Genomic DNA, 20,366 nt, shown 5'->3' on the forward strand with positions numbered 1-20,366 from the left:
TTGGATGAGACAATAAACCTAGGTCCCGTGTGCAGCGCACACTTGGTGCACGTAAAAGAACCCACGGCAACAAAAGGGTTGTCCCTGGCAAAACTCTGTAGAAAAATCCACTCTGGTATGAAAATAAATCAAATTGCAGGCAGGAAAAAAAAAAGGGGGGGGAAAAAAAAGGGAAAAAAATGGGTGGCGCTGTCAGTGTAGTGACGCACTCTTCCTGGGTAGAGCAACCTGATTTTCACACACAGAGAAATCTGTCGTAACAAAAAGAGTAATACAATACAATACAATACCCGCAGGTAGGATGGTCTCTTGAATGGAACCCCGGACGTGAGCAAACAAAATTCCAGACTTTTTCCTCGCTTTCTCCAGACACGCACGAAAAAAAACTCCACACCAAAAACTACGTGAAACTGAATTAAAAGAAACTGCTTGTTTGCCTGTAGTATTGGCTTTGTATATATATATATATACACATGTAAGTGTTGTTTATTCATGTACATAGGTATGTTATTATGCACTGGTGTGTATGCATTGTTTCATGCGAGGCGCTTAGAGCCCATAATATGAGGAGTTTGCACCATTTAAGTACTAATATCATTATGGGCCAACAGCAGAGTGAGAGCTGTATTATCAATGGTTTCTCCAGTCAATGGGAAATCATTTACAGCTTAGTCTTTTGTGAGGGACTATGACTCTCAAACTAGGAGTCAAAACTGCACTGGCTCTTAGTGCTGCAGCCTTGTGGGCTGGTTGGCCTTTGGGAACCATCCCAACGCCGACTGTCCGAAAACCCTCTTGGCCGAGAGAGAGGGGATGTAACTTGGGCAAGACACTCTCCACTATAATCAAATTCTAGCCCAAATAGTCGGAACAGCAGTTGCCTCCTCTGCTGTTCTGATGGTCATAGTTCGGACACGACTATCATATATAATATCATTATCGTTATTACAGTGCTGATGAAAGAGATGGATACGTATCCTGTAATTCATGTTAAAACTTTCAGAATCTAATTTTTTTTTTCCCCCACTGTCTGTTGTTAGTGTTTTAACACATAAATTTGTTGAATGGGTCTGGTCAAGGATTGTTTCCTTCTTTTTAAACAAAATTCCTCAACTTTTTTTCCAAGATCCTGAAGGGACAAAACATATCTTTCCAGCTCTGGAAATGGTTTTCTTAGTTGTGTGTTTTTGTTTTTTTTTGTTTTTTTCAAAGACCTTTCCCAACTTCCATTCCTCTGCCCATGGTATTTTCTACATGTTGAACCAAATACACACACACACACAATTAATCACAAACATTTTAAAACATCTGTCAATAAGGAACAATTTGCAAACACACACATACACACTAAAAAAAAAACCAACCCAATCACAAACATTTGAAAATATCAATCAATAAAGAACAAATAATGCATTCCTTTGACATACATTAAAAAAAGAAAAGAAATAAAGATCAACACAAACAAGTCAGTTTGTAGCAGTTATACTTTTTTTCACCCCCGTCTCAGAAAGACCAAATCAGGGACGAAGGAAGGATGTGTATAAAAATGTTATCACAATTCTCTTCTTCAACACAAGACGACGATGCATCTCTCCCCACCACAGGAACACTCCTCCGTCCAGGAACAACGAAGAAAAGGCGCATCGACCACGGAAGAAAATAAATGCTTGGAATTCGCTTTCTTTAATACTTTGTTGCAAACAAACACGTTGCACTCAGTCAGTTTTCATATCGCACTGTCTCTGACTCTCTGTCACTCTGTCTCTCTCTCTCTCTCACACACAAACGAACCATCAAGCACTCACACACACACACGTACATAAGCTCGTACATACAAACACACACAAACTTGTGTAAAACATATATATACTTAGAATCCACAGGCATCTCGGCCAAAGAGTTTTAGTGTTTCACCGTAAGGAAAAGATGCTTCAAACCCCCCCTGGTATTGCTTCACAAAGTATCCACTTCCCCTCCACAGTGTCAGTCAATCCAAACTCCACAGCTGGACTTGCCCCTCTCTTCAAACACAGAACAGTCGCCACGACAGCCGCAGCACATCGAATCACGTCATTTATCACCCAGCCAACAACAGCTAAGGGGCTATTTCTAGGCTGAGCACACGCAGGACGCATCCCAGAAAACACAAAACTTCCGAAAGCAATGTGTAGTAGTAAAATCCTGAGCACAAACAGCAAACAAACCAAAAAAAAAACAAAAAAAAAAGCCACCACCTACACACACAGACGAACACGGAACGTCCACTTCCAAAATCCTGAGCGTGGGGGATAGGGTGGGGGGTGGGGAAGATGCTGGAAGCGAAAAAAACGCCCGTGACGGCCCCCAGACGAGCGAACAAACACCAACGAACGCTATGCTTTGGGTTTAGTCCTAAAGTGTTGCCGGGCGACGATGCCATTCGGGGGCTTGGAGTGGCCGTTGAGCGGCTTGCTGTTGACGAACAAGGTCTCCTCCTCGCTGGAGAAGTCCGACTCCGATATCATGACGCTGCTGTTCTGAATCTTGTCTGAAAAAAAACACACAAAAAAAACAGAAACTTTGTCAACGCTTTAAAGGCTCCAATATATATAAAAAAAATTCTCCACTGCAATGGGAGATCATTTACAGCTTAGTCTTTTGTGAAGGAATATGACTCTCAAACTAGGAGGCAGAATTGCAACTGGCTCTTAGTGCTGTAGCCTTGAGGGCTAGTTGGCCTTTGGGAACCATCCCAACTCTGACTGTCCTAAAAACGTCTTGACCAAGAGAGTGGGCATGTAACTTGGGCAAGACAGTCTCCACTATTATCAAATTCTTGCCCAGATTGTTGTAACAGCAGTTGCCTTCTCTGCTGTTCTGATGGTCATAGTCGGACACGACTGACTATCATACATACAAAAACAGATATGTTTTATTACGATTGATATTCATGTAGCACATCTTTGGTCAGAGACCAAAGTCTAAGTGTCAGTTTTACAAACAGAGACTCGTTTACACAACAGGCTGCCTACCTGGGTAAAACTGACCAAAGTCTAAGTGTCAGTTTTACAAACAGAGACTCGTTTACACAACAGGCTGCCTACCTGGGTAGAACTGACAGCTACCTTTATGCACAATACATCTGTTTCCTGCACCATTCAGTCAGACTTTGGTGACACACGCATGCACGCACACACACACACACACACACACACACACACTCACTCACACACACTAACACACACACACACATGCACAGACATGTACACCATAGTTGATTTTAATACTTGGATCAGAAAATTAACACCTAATCAATTTTTCAACAGACCTCTTTTGTTAATAAACACACAAAATATGAACTCATGCACGCACACACACACACACACACATTTACAAAAACAAAGACATTAGCAAATCTGTTAACAGTGCAAGAAAAAGAAGAAGAAGAACAAGAGAGGCAAGGCCTTCAAGACTCACTTGTGGCAAATTAAGTCCCCTAGCATTAATTACAGAGTAATTTCCCTTCTTTACTATCTGCACCAAAACGTTTGCAAAATAAATAAAACTTCCATGCTTAGCAAAAGAAGTTCCTGTTTGAACAAAAAATGATAATAATGACTGCTCTTGTTGTTGTGTCAGAATATCAGATCAAAGTGCCAAGTTTAGAGAATACAAAAAATATAAATATAACAGTAAATGCAGTTTGCATATAATTAGGCTTCATTCTTTTTTTTTTTTGTGCCCATACCAGAGGTGCAATATTGTTTTAAACAAGATGACTGGAAAGAACTGAATTTTTCCTATTTTTATGCCTAATTGGGTGTCAACTGACAAAGTATTTGCAGAGAAAATGTCAGTGTTAAAGTTTACCACGGACACACACACACACACACACACACACAGACAACCAAACACCAATGATAATGATGACTGCTCTTGTTGTTGGGTCAGAATATCAGATCAAAGTGCCAAGTTTGCATATAATTAGGCTTCATTCTTTATTTTTTTGTGCCCATCCCAGAGGTGCAATATTGTTTTAAACAAGATGACTGGAAAGAACTGAATTTTTCCTATTTTTATGCCTAATTGGGTGTCAACTGACAAAGTATTTGCAGAGAAAATGTCAGTGTTAAAGTTTACCACGGACACACACACACACACACACACACACACAGACAACCGAACACCGGGTTAAAACATAGACTCACTTTGTTTACACAAGTGAGTCAAAAAAACAAAACAAAAAAAAACGAAGAAAAAAACTGCACTTACTTTTCGGCATCAGCTCCAGCTTGTTCTTATCGTCATCGTCTTCCACTTCACGCAGCAAGGAGTAGCGGTGTCGTTTTCTAGTCTTGATACGACATCTGCTGACAGTACAAAGGCATTTGCAAGGGACGTTCAACGGTAGAGCACATTTGAACCCGCTGTTTAGAAATGAAACTTTTTTTTGGCCTCCAGAAATTACTGAACATGTGTAACCAGTTTCAAATGTTAATATTTTTTTTTGGAGAAAGTTATATATTTCAGACTGTTCTTTATTAAAGTTAGCTAATAGACGGGCGCAATAGCCGAGTGGTTAAAGCGTTGGACTGTCAATCTGAGGGTCCCCGGTTCGAATCACGGTGACGGCGCCTGGTGGGTAAAGGGTGGAGATTTTTACGATCTCCCAGGTCAACATATGTGCAGACCTGCTAGTGCCTGAACCCCCTTCGTATGTATATGCAAGCAGAAGATCAAATACGCACGTTAAAGATCCTGTAATCCATGTCAGCGTTCGGTGGGTTATGGAAACAAGAACATACCCAGCATGCACACCCCCGAAAACGGAGTATGGCTGCCTACATGGCAGGGTAAAAACGGTCATACACGTAAAAGCCCACTCGTGTGCATATGAGTGAACACAGAAGAAGTGCGTTAAATAGTCCAGCTGCTTGGTTATAGTAGGCCCCCACTTGAACCTCTTTTCAAATAATAATCTACAGAAGTAGTGCATAAAATATCTGATTATTGATTAATTTTTTTGTCCTAATCCCGCTTCCCCCATTCGAATTCTGTCCAAGGTGATACGGAAAGCCAGATTGGAACGCCCGCAGCTGATCCTCATTGCGCCGAAATGGCCAGCCCAGCCCTGGTTTCCGCTTTTAGAGGCGTTTGATTGGCTAAGAGCGGACTGGGCAAGACAGCTCGTCTTTTCACTGTTAGCCGCGCGAAATTTGGCCAAGCAGAGCAAACCTGGTCCTGTGCTCGATCCAGGGAATCTGAAGGAGCTTCCTCAGGCATTTGTAACAAAATACTACGGCAAAATCCGCAACAGTCAGCATCTCTTGGGGGTCTTCATCTCATCAACACAACTGCTGATAAGGAAGTGATTTTTCTCTACCCCTTCGTTAAAGTCAAATGCAGACAAGACTTTCTCTAACCCTCACCCCACCATATCGCTTCCCTCCCTTTTCACTCCACTCATCTGCTGGATCCTGAGGGAGTGGTCTGGGTGCTAGTCTTTTTGCAGCAAGACCATAACTAAAGATTCCACCTTCAAGTATGACAAACAGAATTGTGCAACCAACAACCATCTACCTCAAGATCTAGTCATCAGCCCCATCCACATGTAATATGCAGCTTCTGTTTAAATGTTTGTGTGTGTGTGTGTGTGTGTGAGAGAGAGAGAGAGAGAGAGAGAGAGAGAGAGAGAGAGAGAGAGTTTGTGTGTGTGTGTGTGTGTGTGTGTGTGTGTGTGTGTGCATGCATGTGTGTGTGCGTCCGCATGCGCGCAGTGCGTGCATGTGTGAGTATGCACAAGTTTTTATATTGATATGCACTTGCATATATCCTAATTTCTATTGTATCTGTATGATTTTCTATTTATGTTCATACCTTGTTATGTACTACCCCCCCTCGCCCCCCACCCACCCTCAATATTCCTTGTGACCCCTGTACACTTGGTAATAAGACATATTCTATTCTATTCAACAGAGAGACCAAGGCAAAAAGAAAAAACAACAACACAAAACAGAAAATCATGGCTAAGAAAACCCATTCACAAGCATGGTGCTAACAAAATGGAATTGGCAAATATGAAAAAAAAATGAATTTACCACTTCAAAATAATTTTTTTCATTTTTTTTAATTTTTATTTTTAAAGTTCACCTTTTTGAACGACAGCAGCATATAACACCCCACACACCCGCTATGGCGCCAACGATGACGATGAAGCAGACGATGACCACATAGAGAATGCTCCATTCTGCAACAACAAGAACAATAATCATTTATATGGATACTTATGTAGCGTCTACCCTCGGTCAGAGATAAGATAAGATAAGATAAGATAAGAATAACTTTATTATCTCCAACCGGAGAAATTTGGTCAGGTGCATTATCACAACATAGACAAGTAAACAACATGGGGACTATAACTGTAAAAGTCAACAACAGCTTTTACGAATATTACGAAGATACAAATGCAAAAAATATCACATACATCGTTTCATACATACATCCACACACTGCAGGTAATAACTAGTATTCTTAATGTAAAAACAGAAAGAATTAAGAAACGTTATTTGAATATAATTATAAACATAGCCTACTATACTGCACATTGATTATAATAGACAGATAAGATAAGAATAAAGATGAATTGCGGAAAACCACAACCAGATAATCAGCACACACCCGCACCGCACCCCCCCCCACCCCCCACCCCCCCATGCCCCCCTCACCCCACACCCGCGGATTACTTGATTAAGCAAGAGTAATAAACATATGTTCTCAAATAAAAACATTTCACATATTCGCTTTTAAAAACATTGCAATTAAGTTAAGCTCTTAGTGCTTTACAAACACATGGCACAACAGGCTGCCCATCTGGGTAGAGTCAGTCGACTTGTTGCAACAAGAAGAATAATTCAACGACAAGTATACTGTCCCCGTGATATCGAATACCTTTTCTTTATCAAATTTATGCTGTGCATGTCTACATTTGAATGTTCCAACTAATATGAATCATACGATGTTAAATTCATTTTCGTTACAGTGTCATCATAATTTTTTTTTATAAATAAATATACTGTTCAACATCAAACTCCATCTAAACCAAAAATAAAAGGAAATTTTCTATCTAAAATTACGTTTAAATAACATACTTACCGTGACCCAACTAGTGCAGACTCCGGCAAAAATCACAAAATCATAAAAAACTTCAAGTATGTGTGTATTTTCGAATGACTCATTAGTGCAACAAACAAGCCCCCCCACCCCGTCAACGCCCCACATATATCAGTCTTCAACACAAGCAAAACGCCAGCCTTCATGCACATGTATCACAGTGGGTATAACGTGTGAGTGTGCACGCGAGTTAGAGAGAAAGCATGAACGTGGGTACTGCAATGATTTAATGCATAATATTCCATCGTTTTGACCAAGAACAACAAACAAAGTCCCTTAATATGAGTGTAAAAGATACAGACGAAGAAAAAACATGACTCAAAAATAATATACAAAACCACAAATACAGCAGTAATTCAGTTTCACATCACTGAAGACACGTCATCAAATGGTTCTATTTTTAAAAAAAAGAAAGAAAAAGAAAAAAAAAAAGAAGAAAACCTAGAAATATAACTTCACAGTTTCAGTTTCAGTAGCTCAAGGAGGCGGTACTGTGTTCGGACAAATCCATATACTCTACGCCACATCTGCCAAGCAGATGCCTGACCAGCAGCGTAACCCAACGCGCTTAGTCAGGCTTAACTTAACAACTGACTGACAATGCCTTCTTTTGGCTGATGCGCTAAGGGGATGCAACTACTACTAATCAAATAAATAAGGGGGAACGAAAAGAAAGAAGCAAGAACTGACAAAGAAACAAAAACTACCGTAAAGTTCGGTCTATAAGCCGCGACTTTTTACCCCAGCTTCAACCTCTGCGGCTTATACAATGATGTCGCTTATTTGCGGATTTTAATGATCCCGGGAGTGTCATGTTCTCGTCTATTCGTATTTGATCTTCTACTTCTGTATACACACAAAGGGGGTTCAGGCAAAAAGCAGGTCTGCACATATGTTGACCTGGGAGCTAAAAAAAAAAAAAAAAAAAAAAAGGCCACCCTTCACCCATCAGGCGCCGTTACCGAGATTCGAACCCGGGACCCTCAGATCGAAAGTAACCACTCTGACCCCGTCCAAAAGGAGACAAAAAAGGAAAACCAAAGAACAAAAAAAAAAAATCTGGAACCCCCCCATCCACTGACCACAGTTGCTGCGTCTGATGTGCGTGGCCTTGAAGACGTTGGGCATCCAGAAGGCCTCGCAGTGACACGTCTTGGTGCGTTGGTCACACTGCCCGTGCCCCGAACAGTTGTTCTGACACACTGTCAAACACATCACAGCGAATCATATCGCATCGCATATCAACAGTTGTTCTGACACACTGTCAAACACATCACAGCGAATCATATCGCATCGCATATCAACAGTTGTTCTGACACACTGTCAAACACATCACAGTGAATCATATCACATCGCACTGTCACACACATCACATCGCATCACATAACATTTGTTCTGACACTGTCACACACATCACATCGAATCATATCGCATCGCACTGTCACACACATCACATCATATCGCATCACATCTCAACAGTTGTTCCGACACACTGTCAAACACATCACAGCGAATCATATTGCATCGCATATGAACAGTTGTTCTGACACACTGTCAAACACATCACATCGAATCATATCACATCGCATATCAACAGTTATTCTGACACACTGTCACACACATCACATCGAATCATATCGCATCGCTCTGTCACACACATCACATCGAATCATATCACATCGCATATCAACAGTTGTTCTGAAACACTGTCACACACATCACATCGCATCACAGTACACATCAACAGTTGTTCTGATACACACACACATCACATCGCATCATGGTACACATATCAATAGCTGTTCTGACACCTTGTCACACACTTCACATCACGTCACGTCACATCACGTCATGTCACATCACGTCACAGCATTCATATCAACAGTTGTTCTCACAGACATACACCACAGCATATCGTCACACACATCACATCACAATAATATCAATAGCTGTTCTGACACAAACGTACACACACATACATATAAATCTATAAAGACAGAAAATAAATGAGGAAACTCAATGCTCATCATTTCAATTACAACAGCAATACAATGACAACACTTAATACAGAATATCTTTTATATGTATATTATTCGTGTTTACACTAAATGTTACAACTGATGAATCATACAATGTTAAAATAGCTTGCTTTCTTTTCAATGTAATAAAAATAAATAAACAAACAAGTAAGTAAATGCATAACTGAATTAATATAAATATTCTGTCTCCCAATAAGCACACACACACACACATACCACCCACCGACACACACACACACACACACATACCACCCACCGACACACACACACACTTAGACAAACACACCATTCACACACAACACGTACATACACACACACACACATACCACCCACCGACCCACACACACACTCACACAAACACACCACTCACACACAACACTTACACACACACACACACATATCCATCGAACACAAACACCACACATCAAACACAAACACCACACATCAAACACAAACACCACACACATCAAACACAAACACCACACATCAAACACAAACACCACACACATCAAACACAAACACCACACACATCAAACACAAACACCACACATCAAACACATCAAACACAAACACCACACACATCAAACACAAACACCACACACATCAAACACAAACACCACACATCAAACACATCAAACACAAACACCACACATCAAACACAAACACCACACACATCAAACACAAACACCACACATCAAACACATCAAACACAAACACCACACATCAAACACATCAAACACAAACACCACACATCAAACACAAACACCACACACATCAAACACAAACACCACACATCAAACACATCAAACACAAACACCACACACATCAAACACAAACACCACACATCAAACACAAACACCACACACATCAAACACAAACACCACACATCAAACACAAACACCACACACATCAAACACAAACACCACACATCAAACATAAACACCACACACACATCCATCAAACACAAACACCACAAATCAAACACAAACACCACACATACCACATCAAACATAAACACCACACACATCAAACACAAACACAACACACATCAAATACAAACACCACACACCCACACTCACACAAACACACCACTCACACACAACACGTAAACACAACCACACTACACACACATACCACCCGCCCACCCACACACACACATCAGACACAAAAACACACATCAAACACAAACACCACACACACAACCCACGCCCCCCCCCCCACACACACACACACTACACGCACATGCCACCCAAACACACACACACCCACCCACACCACACAAACAACACTCAACCCCCACCCTCCCACCCACCCACAGCCCACTCACAGACAGTGTCCAGGTAGGTGATGGGGAAGCTGAGGATGAGGTCATCGTCCAGTTTTCTGGTCAGCAGCTGCACCATGTCCACGCCACTCACCGTCGACCCGTCCTTCTTCCGCACGAAAAACGTCAGCCGCAACCTGCACACACACAAACAGGGAAAGTCCTGTTGACAGTGCGAAAGACTACTTCTTCTTCTTCTTCTTCTGCGTTCACTCGTATGCACACGAGTGGGCTTTTACGTGTATGACCGTTTTTACCCTGCCATGTAGGCAGCCATACTCCGTTTTCGGGGGTGTGCATGCTGGGTATGTTCTTGTTTCCATAGCCCACCGAACGCTGACATGGATTACAGGATCTTTAACGTGCGTATTTGATCTTCTGCTTGCATATACACACGAAGGGGGTTCAGGCACTAGCAGGTCTGCACATATGTTGACCTTGGAGATCTGAAAAATCTCCACCCTTCACCCACAAGTATGGAAACAAGTAAATACCCAGCATGCACACCCCCGAAAGTGGAGTATGGCTGCTTACATGGCGGGGTAAAAACGGTCATACACGTAAAAGCCCACTCGTGTACATATGAGTGAACGTGGGAGTTGCAGCCCACGAACGCAGAAGAAGAAGAAGAAGAACGCAGTGACGCCTCCTTGAGAAACTGAAACTGAAATTCAATGAGGTGTCTCTGCGTTCGGGCAAACCCATACACATTTTACACCACATCTGCTAGATAGATGCCTGACCAGCAGCATAACCCAACAAGTGCTTAGTCACGCCTCCTGAGCACACTTATATATTTGTGTATACCTATCTGAGTGGATTTCTTTTTACAGTATTTTGCCAGAGGCAAAAAAAAACCCCAACAATAACAGCAACATAAAAAAAAAATCAAATGCCTGATCTTTGTACAACCCAATGCGCTAATCAGGCCTTGAAACCCTATCCTAGGTAAAAAAAAAAAAAGAACAAACAAAACCAACAACAAAAAAACAAACTCCATCCCCATGCCCCCCAACTCAGTCGCCAGTATTTTCTCCCCCTCCGCTAGACCTTGAGCGGAGGTCTGGACGCTAGTCATTCGGATGAGACAATAAACCGAGGTCCAGTGTGCAGTGTGCACTTAGTGCAAGCAATAGAACCCACGGCAAAAAAAAAGGGTTGTCCCTGGCAAAATTCTGTAGGAAAATCCACTTCGATAGGAAAAACAAATAAAACTGCACGCAAGGGGAAAAAAAAAAAAAGGGTAGCGCTCACAGTGTAGCGAAGCGCTCTCCCCTGGGGAAAGCAGCCTGAATTTCACACAGAGAAATCTGCTGTGACAAAAAAAGAGAAATACAATACAAGACAAATACAACAAGTGGAGTGATGGCCTAGAGGTAACGCGTCCGCCTAGGAAGCGAGAGAATTTGAGCGCGCTGGTTCGAATCACGGCTCAGCCGCCGATATTTTCTCCCCCTCCACTAGACCTTGAGCGGAGGTCTGGACGCTAGTCATTCCGATGAGACAATAAACCGAGGTCCCGTGTGCAGCATGCACTTAGCGCAAGCAAAAGAACCCACGGCAACAAAAGGGTTGTCCCTGGCAAAATTCTGTAGGAAAATCCACTTCGATAGGAAAAACAAATAAAACTGCACGCAGGGGGAGAAAAACAAACAAAAGGGTGGCGCTCACAGTGTAGCGATGCGCTCTCCCCTGGGGAGAGCAGCCCGAATTTCACACAGAGAAATCTGCTGTGACAAAAAAGAGAAATAAAATACAACAGAAAACAAAGAAGAAAATGACATCCTGGGTACCGCCCCCACACCCCCACCCCCAGAAACAATCAAGAAAACGACAAAGACAGAAGACAAAAAGAAGAAGAAGAAGATGAAAAAGAAAACCAAGGAGAAGAACAAACAGCAGTCAACACTCACTGTCCCTTGGTCAGCTCCAATTGTGTGGACTGAACCTCCACCACCGTACCGCTGTGTTGGGTCGACTGGTGGATAAGTAGTTCCAGCTGCTTCACTATGTTCGTCTGCACAGTACACATATAACACATCACACATATAACACATACACACCACATACACATCACATCCACCACCGTACCGCTGTGTTGGGTCGACTGGTGGATAAGTAGTTCCAGCTGCTTCACTATGTTCGTCTGCACAGTACACATATAACACATCACACATAGACATCATGCAGATGACACATACTCATGCACATCACACACATACAACACATACACATCACACACACGTCACATCCACCATGGTGCCGCTGTGTTGGGACAACAGGTGGATGAGTAGTCCTAGCTGTTTCATAACTATGTTGGTCTGCACAGCACGCATAATAATACATCACACACACACACATCACACATATAACACATCACACATAAAACACATACACATCACACCCACCACGGTACCGCTGTGTTGGGTCGACTGGTGGATAAGTAGCTCTAGCTGCTTCACTATGTTTGTCTGCACAGCACATATATAACACATCACACACACATTACATCCAACACAGGTAGCGGTGGGGGGCGGGGGGGGTGTATTCAAAGAGGCGGCGGGGAGTGGGGAACGAAATGTAAAGCGGTTTGAACAGTACTTCTGGAAAAACAATGTGCGGTTATTTATAAAGCGCTGTGGTTTGTCGCTGCACAAGATTCAGCGCTATGTAAATACCATTATTATTAAATGTCCATTAATACCATTATTATTATCATCATCAAGTTTTCTGACATCAAAAGACAGTCATTAGTTTGCAAACCATCTCCTGTGAGACGTGCAGCGCATGAAGGTTCTAAAGAAGAGGGAGCTACACAGATTCGTCCCCGATGTTCTGACTATTGGCCTTGACCCCCTGACCTTGTCGTCCTGAGAGAAGTGGTGGATGTCCGTGTCAAGAACCATCTCCACCAGGTCCTTGTAGTTCTCCCCTGAAAAAACAACAAACAACACACTGTAAGGGTAGGAAGACATTGTGACCAGCCACCCCCCCTTTCCACTGTCACCTCTCTACCTGTTCCCCCCTCCCCCCCTTCCCCCTCTCACCGTTCTTCACCAGCAGGGAAGCGGTGTCCTGACTGCTCAAGCCGTTACCTGGTCAGTGACGGTGAGGGTGAAGACGTAGTGACCAGCCACTCCCCCCTTCCCCTGTCACCCCCCACCCCCACCCCCCAACCAGTCCCTGTTCTCACTGTTCTTTCTTTCTTTCTTTTTTTTTTTTTTTTTTTTTTTTTTTTTTGTTGCTGCCCCATCACCTGCACCATTTCAGTGGCATCACTCCCACACCGCTCCTTTAGATTCTCCCACAAACATGGCCACATCCGGGTTCGTCCATGACAGTTCCAGCGTCAGCACTCCGCAGGGACAGAGCCATCGATGTTAGGTCGCCAGGAGGCCACACACCAGAGGAGACCCTGCATTGCTGCTGCTGAGTCACTTGGGTGGTGTTCAGTGGTGCCTGTTCTGATTCAACGTACTTAGGACACCACCTACTAACTAAGCCCCCTACTAACGACAATAATGGCTTAGTCACGGAGCCAGACTGAGCGAGCGCCCCTCACAGAAGATGTAGTGACCAACCCCCCCCCCCCCCCCCTTCCCCTGTCACCCCTCCCACCTGTTCCCCCCTTGCTCCAAACCACTCCCCCCCTTACCCCCCCCCCCCCCCATCCCCCTGCCCCCCATTCACCAGCAGGGAAGCGGTGTCCTGACTGCTCAAGCCGTCCTGGTCAGTGACAGTGAGAGTGAAGACATAGTAACCAGCCACCCCCCCCCCCTTCCCCTGTCATCCCCCACTCCCCAACCAATCCCCGCTCTCACTGTTCTTTTTTTTTTTCTTTTTGCTGCCCCATCATCTGCACCATTTCAGTGGCATCACTCCCACGCCGCTCATTTAGATTCCCCCACATACATGGCCACATCCGGGTTTGTCCGTCACAGTTCCAGCGTCAGCACTCTGCAGGGACAGAGCCATCGATGTTAGGTCGCCAGGAGGCCACACACCAGAGGAGAGACCCTGCACTGCTGCTGCCGAGTCACTTGGGTGGTGTTCAGTGGTGCCTGTTCTGGTTCAACGTACTTAGGACACCACCTACTAACTAAGCCCCCTACCAACGACAAAAATGGCTTAGTCGCGGAGCCAGACTGAGCGAGTGCCCCTCACAGAAGATGTAGCGACCAACCACCCCCACTGTGTGGAGTGATGGCCTGTAGGTAACGCGTCCGCCTAGGAAGCCAGAGAATCTGGTTTGAATCACGGTTCAGCCGCCGATATTTTCTCCCCCTCCACTAGACCTTGAGTGGTGGTCTGGACGCTAGTCATTCGGATGAGACGATAAACCGAGGTCCTGTGTGCAGCATGCACTTGGCGCACGTAAAAGAACCCACGGCAACAAAAGGGTTGTTCCTGGCAAAATTTTGTACAAAAAATCCACATCGATAGGAAAAACAAATAAAACTACATGCAGGAAAAAATACAAATAAATGGGTGGCGCTGTAGTGTAGCGACGCGCTCTCCCTGGGGACAGCAGCCCGAATTTCACACAGAGAAATCTGTTGTGACAAAAAGAAATATAAATACAAAACACAAATACAAACACTTCCCCTGTCACCCCCCCCCCCCACCTGTTCCCCCCTTCCCCCCAACCACTCTCCCCCCTGACCCCCTTCCCCCTCTCACCGTTCTTCACCAGCAGGGAAGCGGTGTCCTGGCTGCTCAAGCCGTCCTGGTCGGTGACGGTCAGGGTGAAGACGTAGCGACCCGCCACCATGTTCACCAGCTGCAGCACCGCCTGGTGGTCACTGTGGTTCACCACATCCTGTAGTAAAGGGGGAATAATCATAGTCACAGTACTGCTACTGCTACTGCTAATGATGTCGATGGAGATAATAGTGATGTAGGATAATATGTATTTCTGAATGATATTTTAGAGGGGAAAAAAAAACGATGAAGAAGAGATGGTGATAATAATGCTGATAATAATGCTGATAATTATGATTATAAATGTAGGGGAAAAAAAATAACAACAATAACAAAATTATGAATGAAAATAAAAATAAAAATAAATACTCATAACAATAATAATAACAGTAATGGTAATAATAATGATGATAATTATTACTATAAATGTAACACAGCCTGGTGGTCACTGCGGTTCAACGCATCCTGTAAGGTGGAGACAATTATAACGATAATTATAACAACAACAACAACAACAAAAACAAAAATAATAAGATTAGTAATAAGAATGATAATTATAGCAATAATAATAACAATTTAAAAAAAACCACAATGATAATTTCTAATAATAATGGTGATAAAAATTATGATAATTGTGACAATAATGGCGAAAGTTTTAATTACAAATGTTGCACCACCTCCTGTCCAGAAGGACAGCGTGGTAGCAATGATAATGATAAGAATGTTAATAATACTGAATAATGGTAATAATTACAATGGTGATAATAATGATAATAATAATAATAATGGATACTTATATAGCACACTATCCAGAAATCTGCTCTAGGTGCTTTACAAAAATGCTTTTGTTAACATAAAACATTACATCAATGTTACATACACACACCAAAATGTGACTACACACACACACACACACACACACACACTGCATACATACATTTTAACATACATGTGTATCTAACAGCTACCCTAACACATATGCACACATAGGCAGGCACAAACTTACATAAACACACGCACACACAATACACATTCATATACATGCATGTAGTTATGTACACATACATATGTATACACACATAGTCAAGCACAGCTAACGCAAAGGAAGTGGACCTGCCACAATTGAACTTATTGCTGAGGGAAAAGGTGAGTTTTGAGACGAGATTTAAAAGATGCGAGGGAATCAGAATGACAGAGGTTATCAGGGAGCTTGTTCCATGTCTTTGGCGACTGAAAAGAAAACGATCTGTGTCCATAGGTCTTACTTCTGATATGAGGTATCCTGAGAAGTCGAGTATCAGAGGAAGAATGGAGCTGGTGAGACAGGGTATAGATATGGAGAAGTTCAGAAAGATACTTGGGGCCAGATCCGTTGAGAGCAGAAAAGGTCAGAGTGGATAGCTTATACTCTATTCGATCAGAAACAGGCAACCAGTGGAGAGGCTGAAGGAGAGGAGAAACATGGTCAAATTTAGAAGCTCTGCAAATGAGTCTGGCAGCGTTATTCTGAATTCGTTGGAGTCTGTCTAACAGATATTTGGGAAGGCCGGCCAAAAGAGAGTTGCAGTAATCCAATCTTGAGAGAACCAGAGAGCATACAAGTGTCTTGGTTGCAATAATGAAGATAAAAAAAAAAAAAATAACGGTGGTAATAATGACGACACTCATGATAATAATGGTGATGATTATAATTATAAATGCAGCACCGCCTGGAGGTTACTGTGGTTCACCACATCCTGTCAGGGAGGATAATCATAATGATAATAATTATAAATAATGATAATAGTGATGATAATAATATTGAATAATGATAATAATGACAGTAACTATAAATGCAGCACCCCTGGTGGTCACTGTGGTTCACCATGTCCTGTAAGGGGGAGATAATCACAGAGTACTCCTACTGATACTAATAATGATGTAGAGGTAGATAATGATAATAATAATAACAGTAATAATATATATATATATATATATATATATATATATTTTTTTTTTTTTTAAAGGTAAATAATAACAATAAGAAGAAGAACAGAGAATGATAATAATAATGGTGATAATAATTACGATTGCAAATGTAGAGGGGAAATAATTACAATAACCTAGCCCAGACACTTGGGACAGCAGTTGCCTCCTCTGCTGTTCTGGTGGTCCTAGTCTGGTGGACACGACTGATGACTGTACAATACAGTACACAATAACACGTCGCACCACGCAACACACCACACAACACACGACACACCACACGACACACGACACACCACACGACACACGACACCCACCCCAGCGGCCAGACTCTCCAGATCCCGTTCCCATAGGTATGATGCGATGCCGCGGTCGTCGGACGATGCCGAGCCATCCAGCGACACCATGGAAACTGGCAACAGCACCACGCGGTCACCCCCGGCCTTGGCTTCTGGGGGTCGATTCTTCGCTGTACACAAAACCATCATGACGATGGTGAGGTTGATAATGACAACAATAAATAAACAATCGTCGTCGTCTTCTCCGTTCGTGGGCTGCTACTAACCATGTTCGCTCGTATATACATGAGTGGGCTTCAACTCACTCAGTACGGCCAGTCCTCTCTTCTCCTCTACACAAACCCTTCGGATGTCCAGTGGGTGTTTGAATGACCCAACCTTTAGCTTCCGTCGTCAGAATTGTGGTATCTTTGTCAACATTCACCTTTTCAGTATAAGAGCCTTCCGCTTGCAATATTTTGATGATAGTAACTGGGCTGAAACGCTGTTAACGTCGTCTCTTTCGCCGTTCGTATGGAGAGAGTTAAGTGTATCACCGTTTTTACCCCCGCGGTGTAGGCATACTCCCTTTTCTGGGGGAATAACAATAATAATGATCCTAACAATCATAAATAATAATGTACATAGACAGCTGAATGAATCAATCAATCATACGGATACTCATACAGCGCCTATCCTCAAGCTATAAGCGCTTTACAAACACGGAGTCATTTGCACAACAGGCTGACTACCTGGGTAGAGCCGACTGACAGCTGCCACTGCCGGGCGCTCATCATTCGTTTTCTGTGTCATTCAATCAGATTTCAGGCACCCACACATACACACTTGGACAGACATGTGACGGGCGCAATAGTCGTGTGGTTAAAGCGTTGGACTGTCAATCTGAGGGTCCCGGGTTCGAATCACGGTGACGGCGCCTGGTGGGTAAAGAGTGGAGATTTTTACGATCTCCCAGGTCAACATATGTGCAGACCTGCTTAGTGCCTGAACCCCCCTTCGTGTGTGTATGCAAACAGAAGATCAAATACGCACGTTAAAGATCCTGTAATCCATGTCAGCGTTTGGTAGATTATGGAAACAAGAACATACCCAGCATGCACACCCCTGAATACGGAGTATGGCTGCCTACATGGCGGGGTAAAAACGGTCATACACGTAAAAGCCCACTCGTGTGCATACAAGTGAACGCAGAAGGAGGAGGAGAAGAGTTTAATTTTAGAGTGGTGCAGAGTGTTCTTGAATAATAATTCATTTGACGCATGCCATGATGAATCGAAAGGTCTGCTGAAAATGGGACTGTGGTGGACGTGAGATTTGAAACTGGCTTTGATTTGCTGGGGTTTTGTTGTTATTGTTTTGCTTTGTTTTGTGTTTTGTTTTTGCTGTAATTTTGTTTGTATTTCTTTTGATCACAAGAGATTTCTGCGTGTGAAATTCGGGCTGCTCTCCTCAGTGAGAGCGCGTCACTACACTACAGTGCCACCCATTTTTTTTGTATTTTTTCCTGTGTGCAGTTGTTGTTTTTTTTCCTATCCAAGTGGATTTTTCTATAGAATTTTGCCAGGACCAACCCTTTTGTTGCCATTGAAGAAGAAGAAGAAGAAGAAACCGAAACTGAAACTGAAAGCAGTCTACTCACACATCTTGACGTGAACGGTCAGCTTGTCCGAAGCTGTCTGCCCCTCTTCGTCGCTGACCGTCAGCTTGAACTCATAGTCTCCGGGGACGATGTCGCCCGTCACCACGGCAACCGCCTGGTCCATGTTGCTCAGCGTCAGGCTGTGGGGTCCTCTGTGGAGCAGTCATGATAATTAAGTTGGTAATGATAATGATAATGATACTGCAACAACTACTACTACTCATAATTTCTAAAACATTTGCATTGACAAATCAGCATGGTTTCACACCAGTCTCACCATGATGATGATGATGATGATGACGATGATGATGGTGATGATGATGATTATGTTAACCCTTTCACTGCCAGGGAAATAAGATTTTAAGTAAAATTTTTCACAAAAAAACGGGTATATATTTTCAAAAAATTCTGTGCTCTTTGTTATTGGAGAGAGACCCATTAAAGTATATATTTTCTGAAAGGTAAATGAATAAAGAATACAAAACACATGATTTGTATGTTGTCTATGGACCTACCCTTTGTAACCCACCACCCCTCTGTTGTCTGTGGACCTACCCTTTGTAACCCACCACCCCTCTGTTGTCTGTGGACCTACCCTTTGTAACCCACCACCCCTCTGTTGTCTGTGGACCTACCCTTTGTAACCCACCACCCCTCTGTTGTCTGTGGACCGACCCTTTGTAACCCACCACCCCTGTTGTCTGTGGACCGACCCTTTGTAACCCACCACCCCTCTGTTGTCTGTGGACCTACCCTTTGTAACCCACCACCCCTCTGTTGTCTGTGGACCTACCCTTTGTAACCCACCACCCCTTTGTTTGTGGACCTACCCTTCGAAACCCACCACCCCTCTATTGTCTGTGGACCTACCCTTTGTAACCCACCACCCCTCTGTTGTCTGTGGACCTACCCTTTGTAACCCACCACCCCTCTGTTGTCTGTGGACCTACCCTTTGTAACCCACCACCCCTTTGTTGTCTGTGGACCTACCCTTTGTAACCCACCACCCCTCTGTTGTCTGTGGACCTACCCTTTGTAACCCACCACCCCTCTTTTGTCTGTGGACCTACCCTTTGTAACCCACCACCCCTCTGTTGTCTATGGACCTACCCTTTGTAACCCACCACCCCTTTGTTGTGTCTGTGGACCTACCCTTTGTAACCCACCACCCCTCTGTTGTCTGTGGACCTACCCTTTGAAACCCACCACCCCTTTGTTGTGTCTGTGGACCTACCCTTTGTAACCCACCA

At 43.3% G+C, this 20,366-nt stretch overlaps 1 protein-coding gene across 2 annotated transcripts in view; it reads right to left on the minus strand.

Moving 5' to 3' along the window:
* Positions 1-1,177: 1,177 nt before the first annotated feature.
* LOC143277037 (dyslexia-associated protein KIAA0319-like protein) overlaps positions 1,178-20,366 on the minus strand; it is a 172,026-nt gene continuing 152,837 nt past the window's right edge. For both annotated transcript variants that reach the window (XM_076581764.1, XM_076581765.1), the window contains exons 16-25: positions 19,117-19,268; positions 17,496-17,647; positions 15,193-15,331; positions 13,374-13,444; positions 12,426-12,529; positions 10,516-10,649; positions 8,232-8,351; positions 6,130-6,226; positions 4,252-4,346; positions 1,178-2,527 (exon numbers count right to left, since the gene is read on the minus strand). In XM_076581764.1, coding sequence (XP_076437879.1) covers positions 2,373-2,527; positions 4,252-4,346; positions 6,130-6,226; positions 8,232-8,351; positions 10,516-10,649; positions 12,426-12,529; positions 13,374-13,444; positions 15,193-15,331; positions 17,496-17,647; positions 19,117-19,268 — 1,219 coding nt within the window. In that variant the 3' untranslated portion in view covers positions 1,178-2,372. The remainder of the gene's footprint in view (positions 2,528-4,251; positions 4,347-6,129; positions 6,227-8,231; positions 8,352-10,515; positions 10,650-12,425; positions 12,530-13,373; positions 13,445-15,192; positions 15,332-17,495; positions 17,648-19,116; positions 19,269-20,366) is intronic.

The sequence above is a fragment of the Babylonia areolata genome, chromosome 33, assembly GCF_041734735.1.
Source record: "Babylonia areolata isolate BAREFJ2019XMU chromosome 33, ASM4173473v1, whole genome shotgun sequence".
Classification (NCBI taxonomy): domain Eukaryota; kingdom Metazoa; phylum Mollusca; class Gastropoda; order Neogastropoda; family Buccinidae; genus Babylonia; species Babylonia areolata.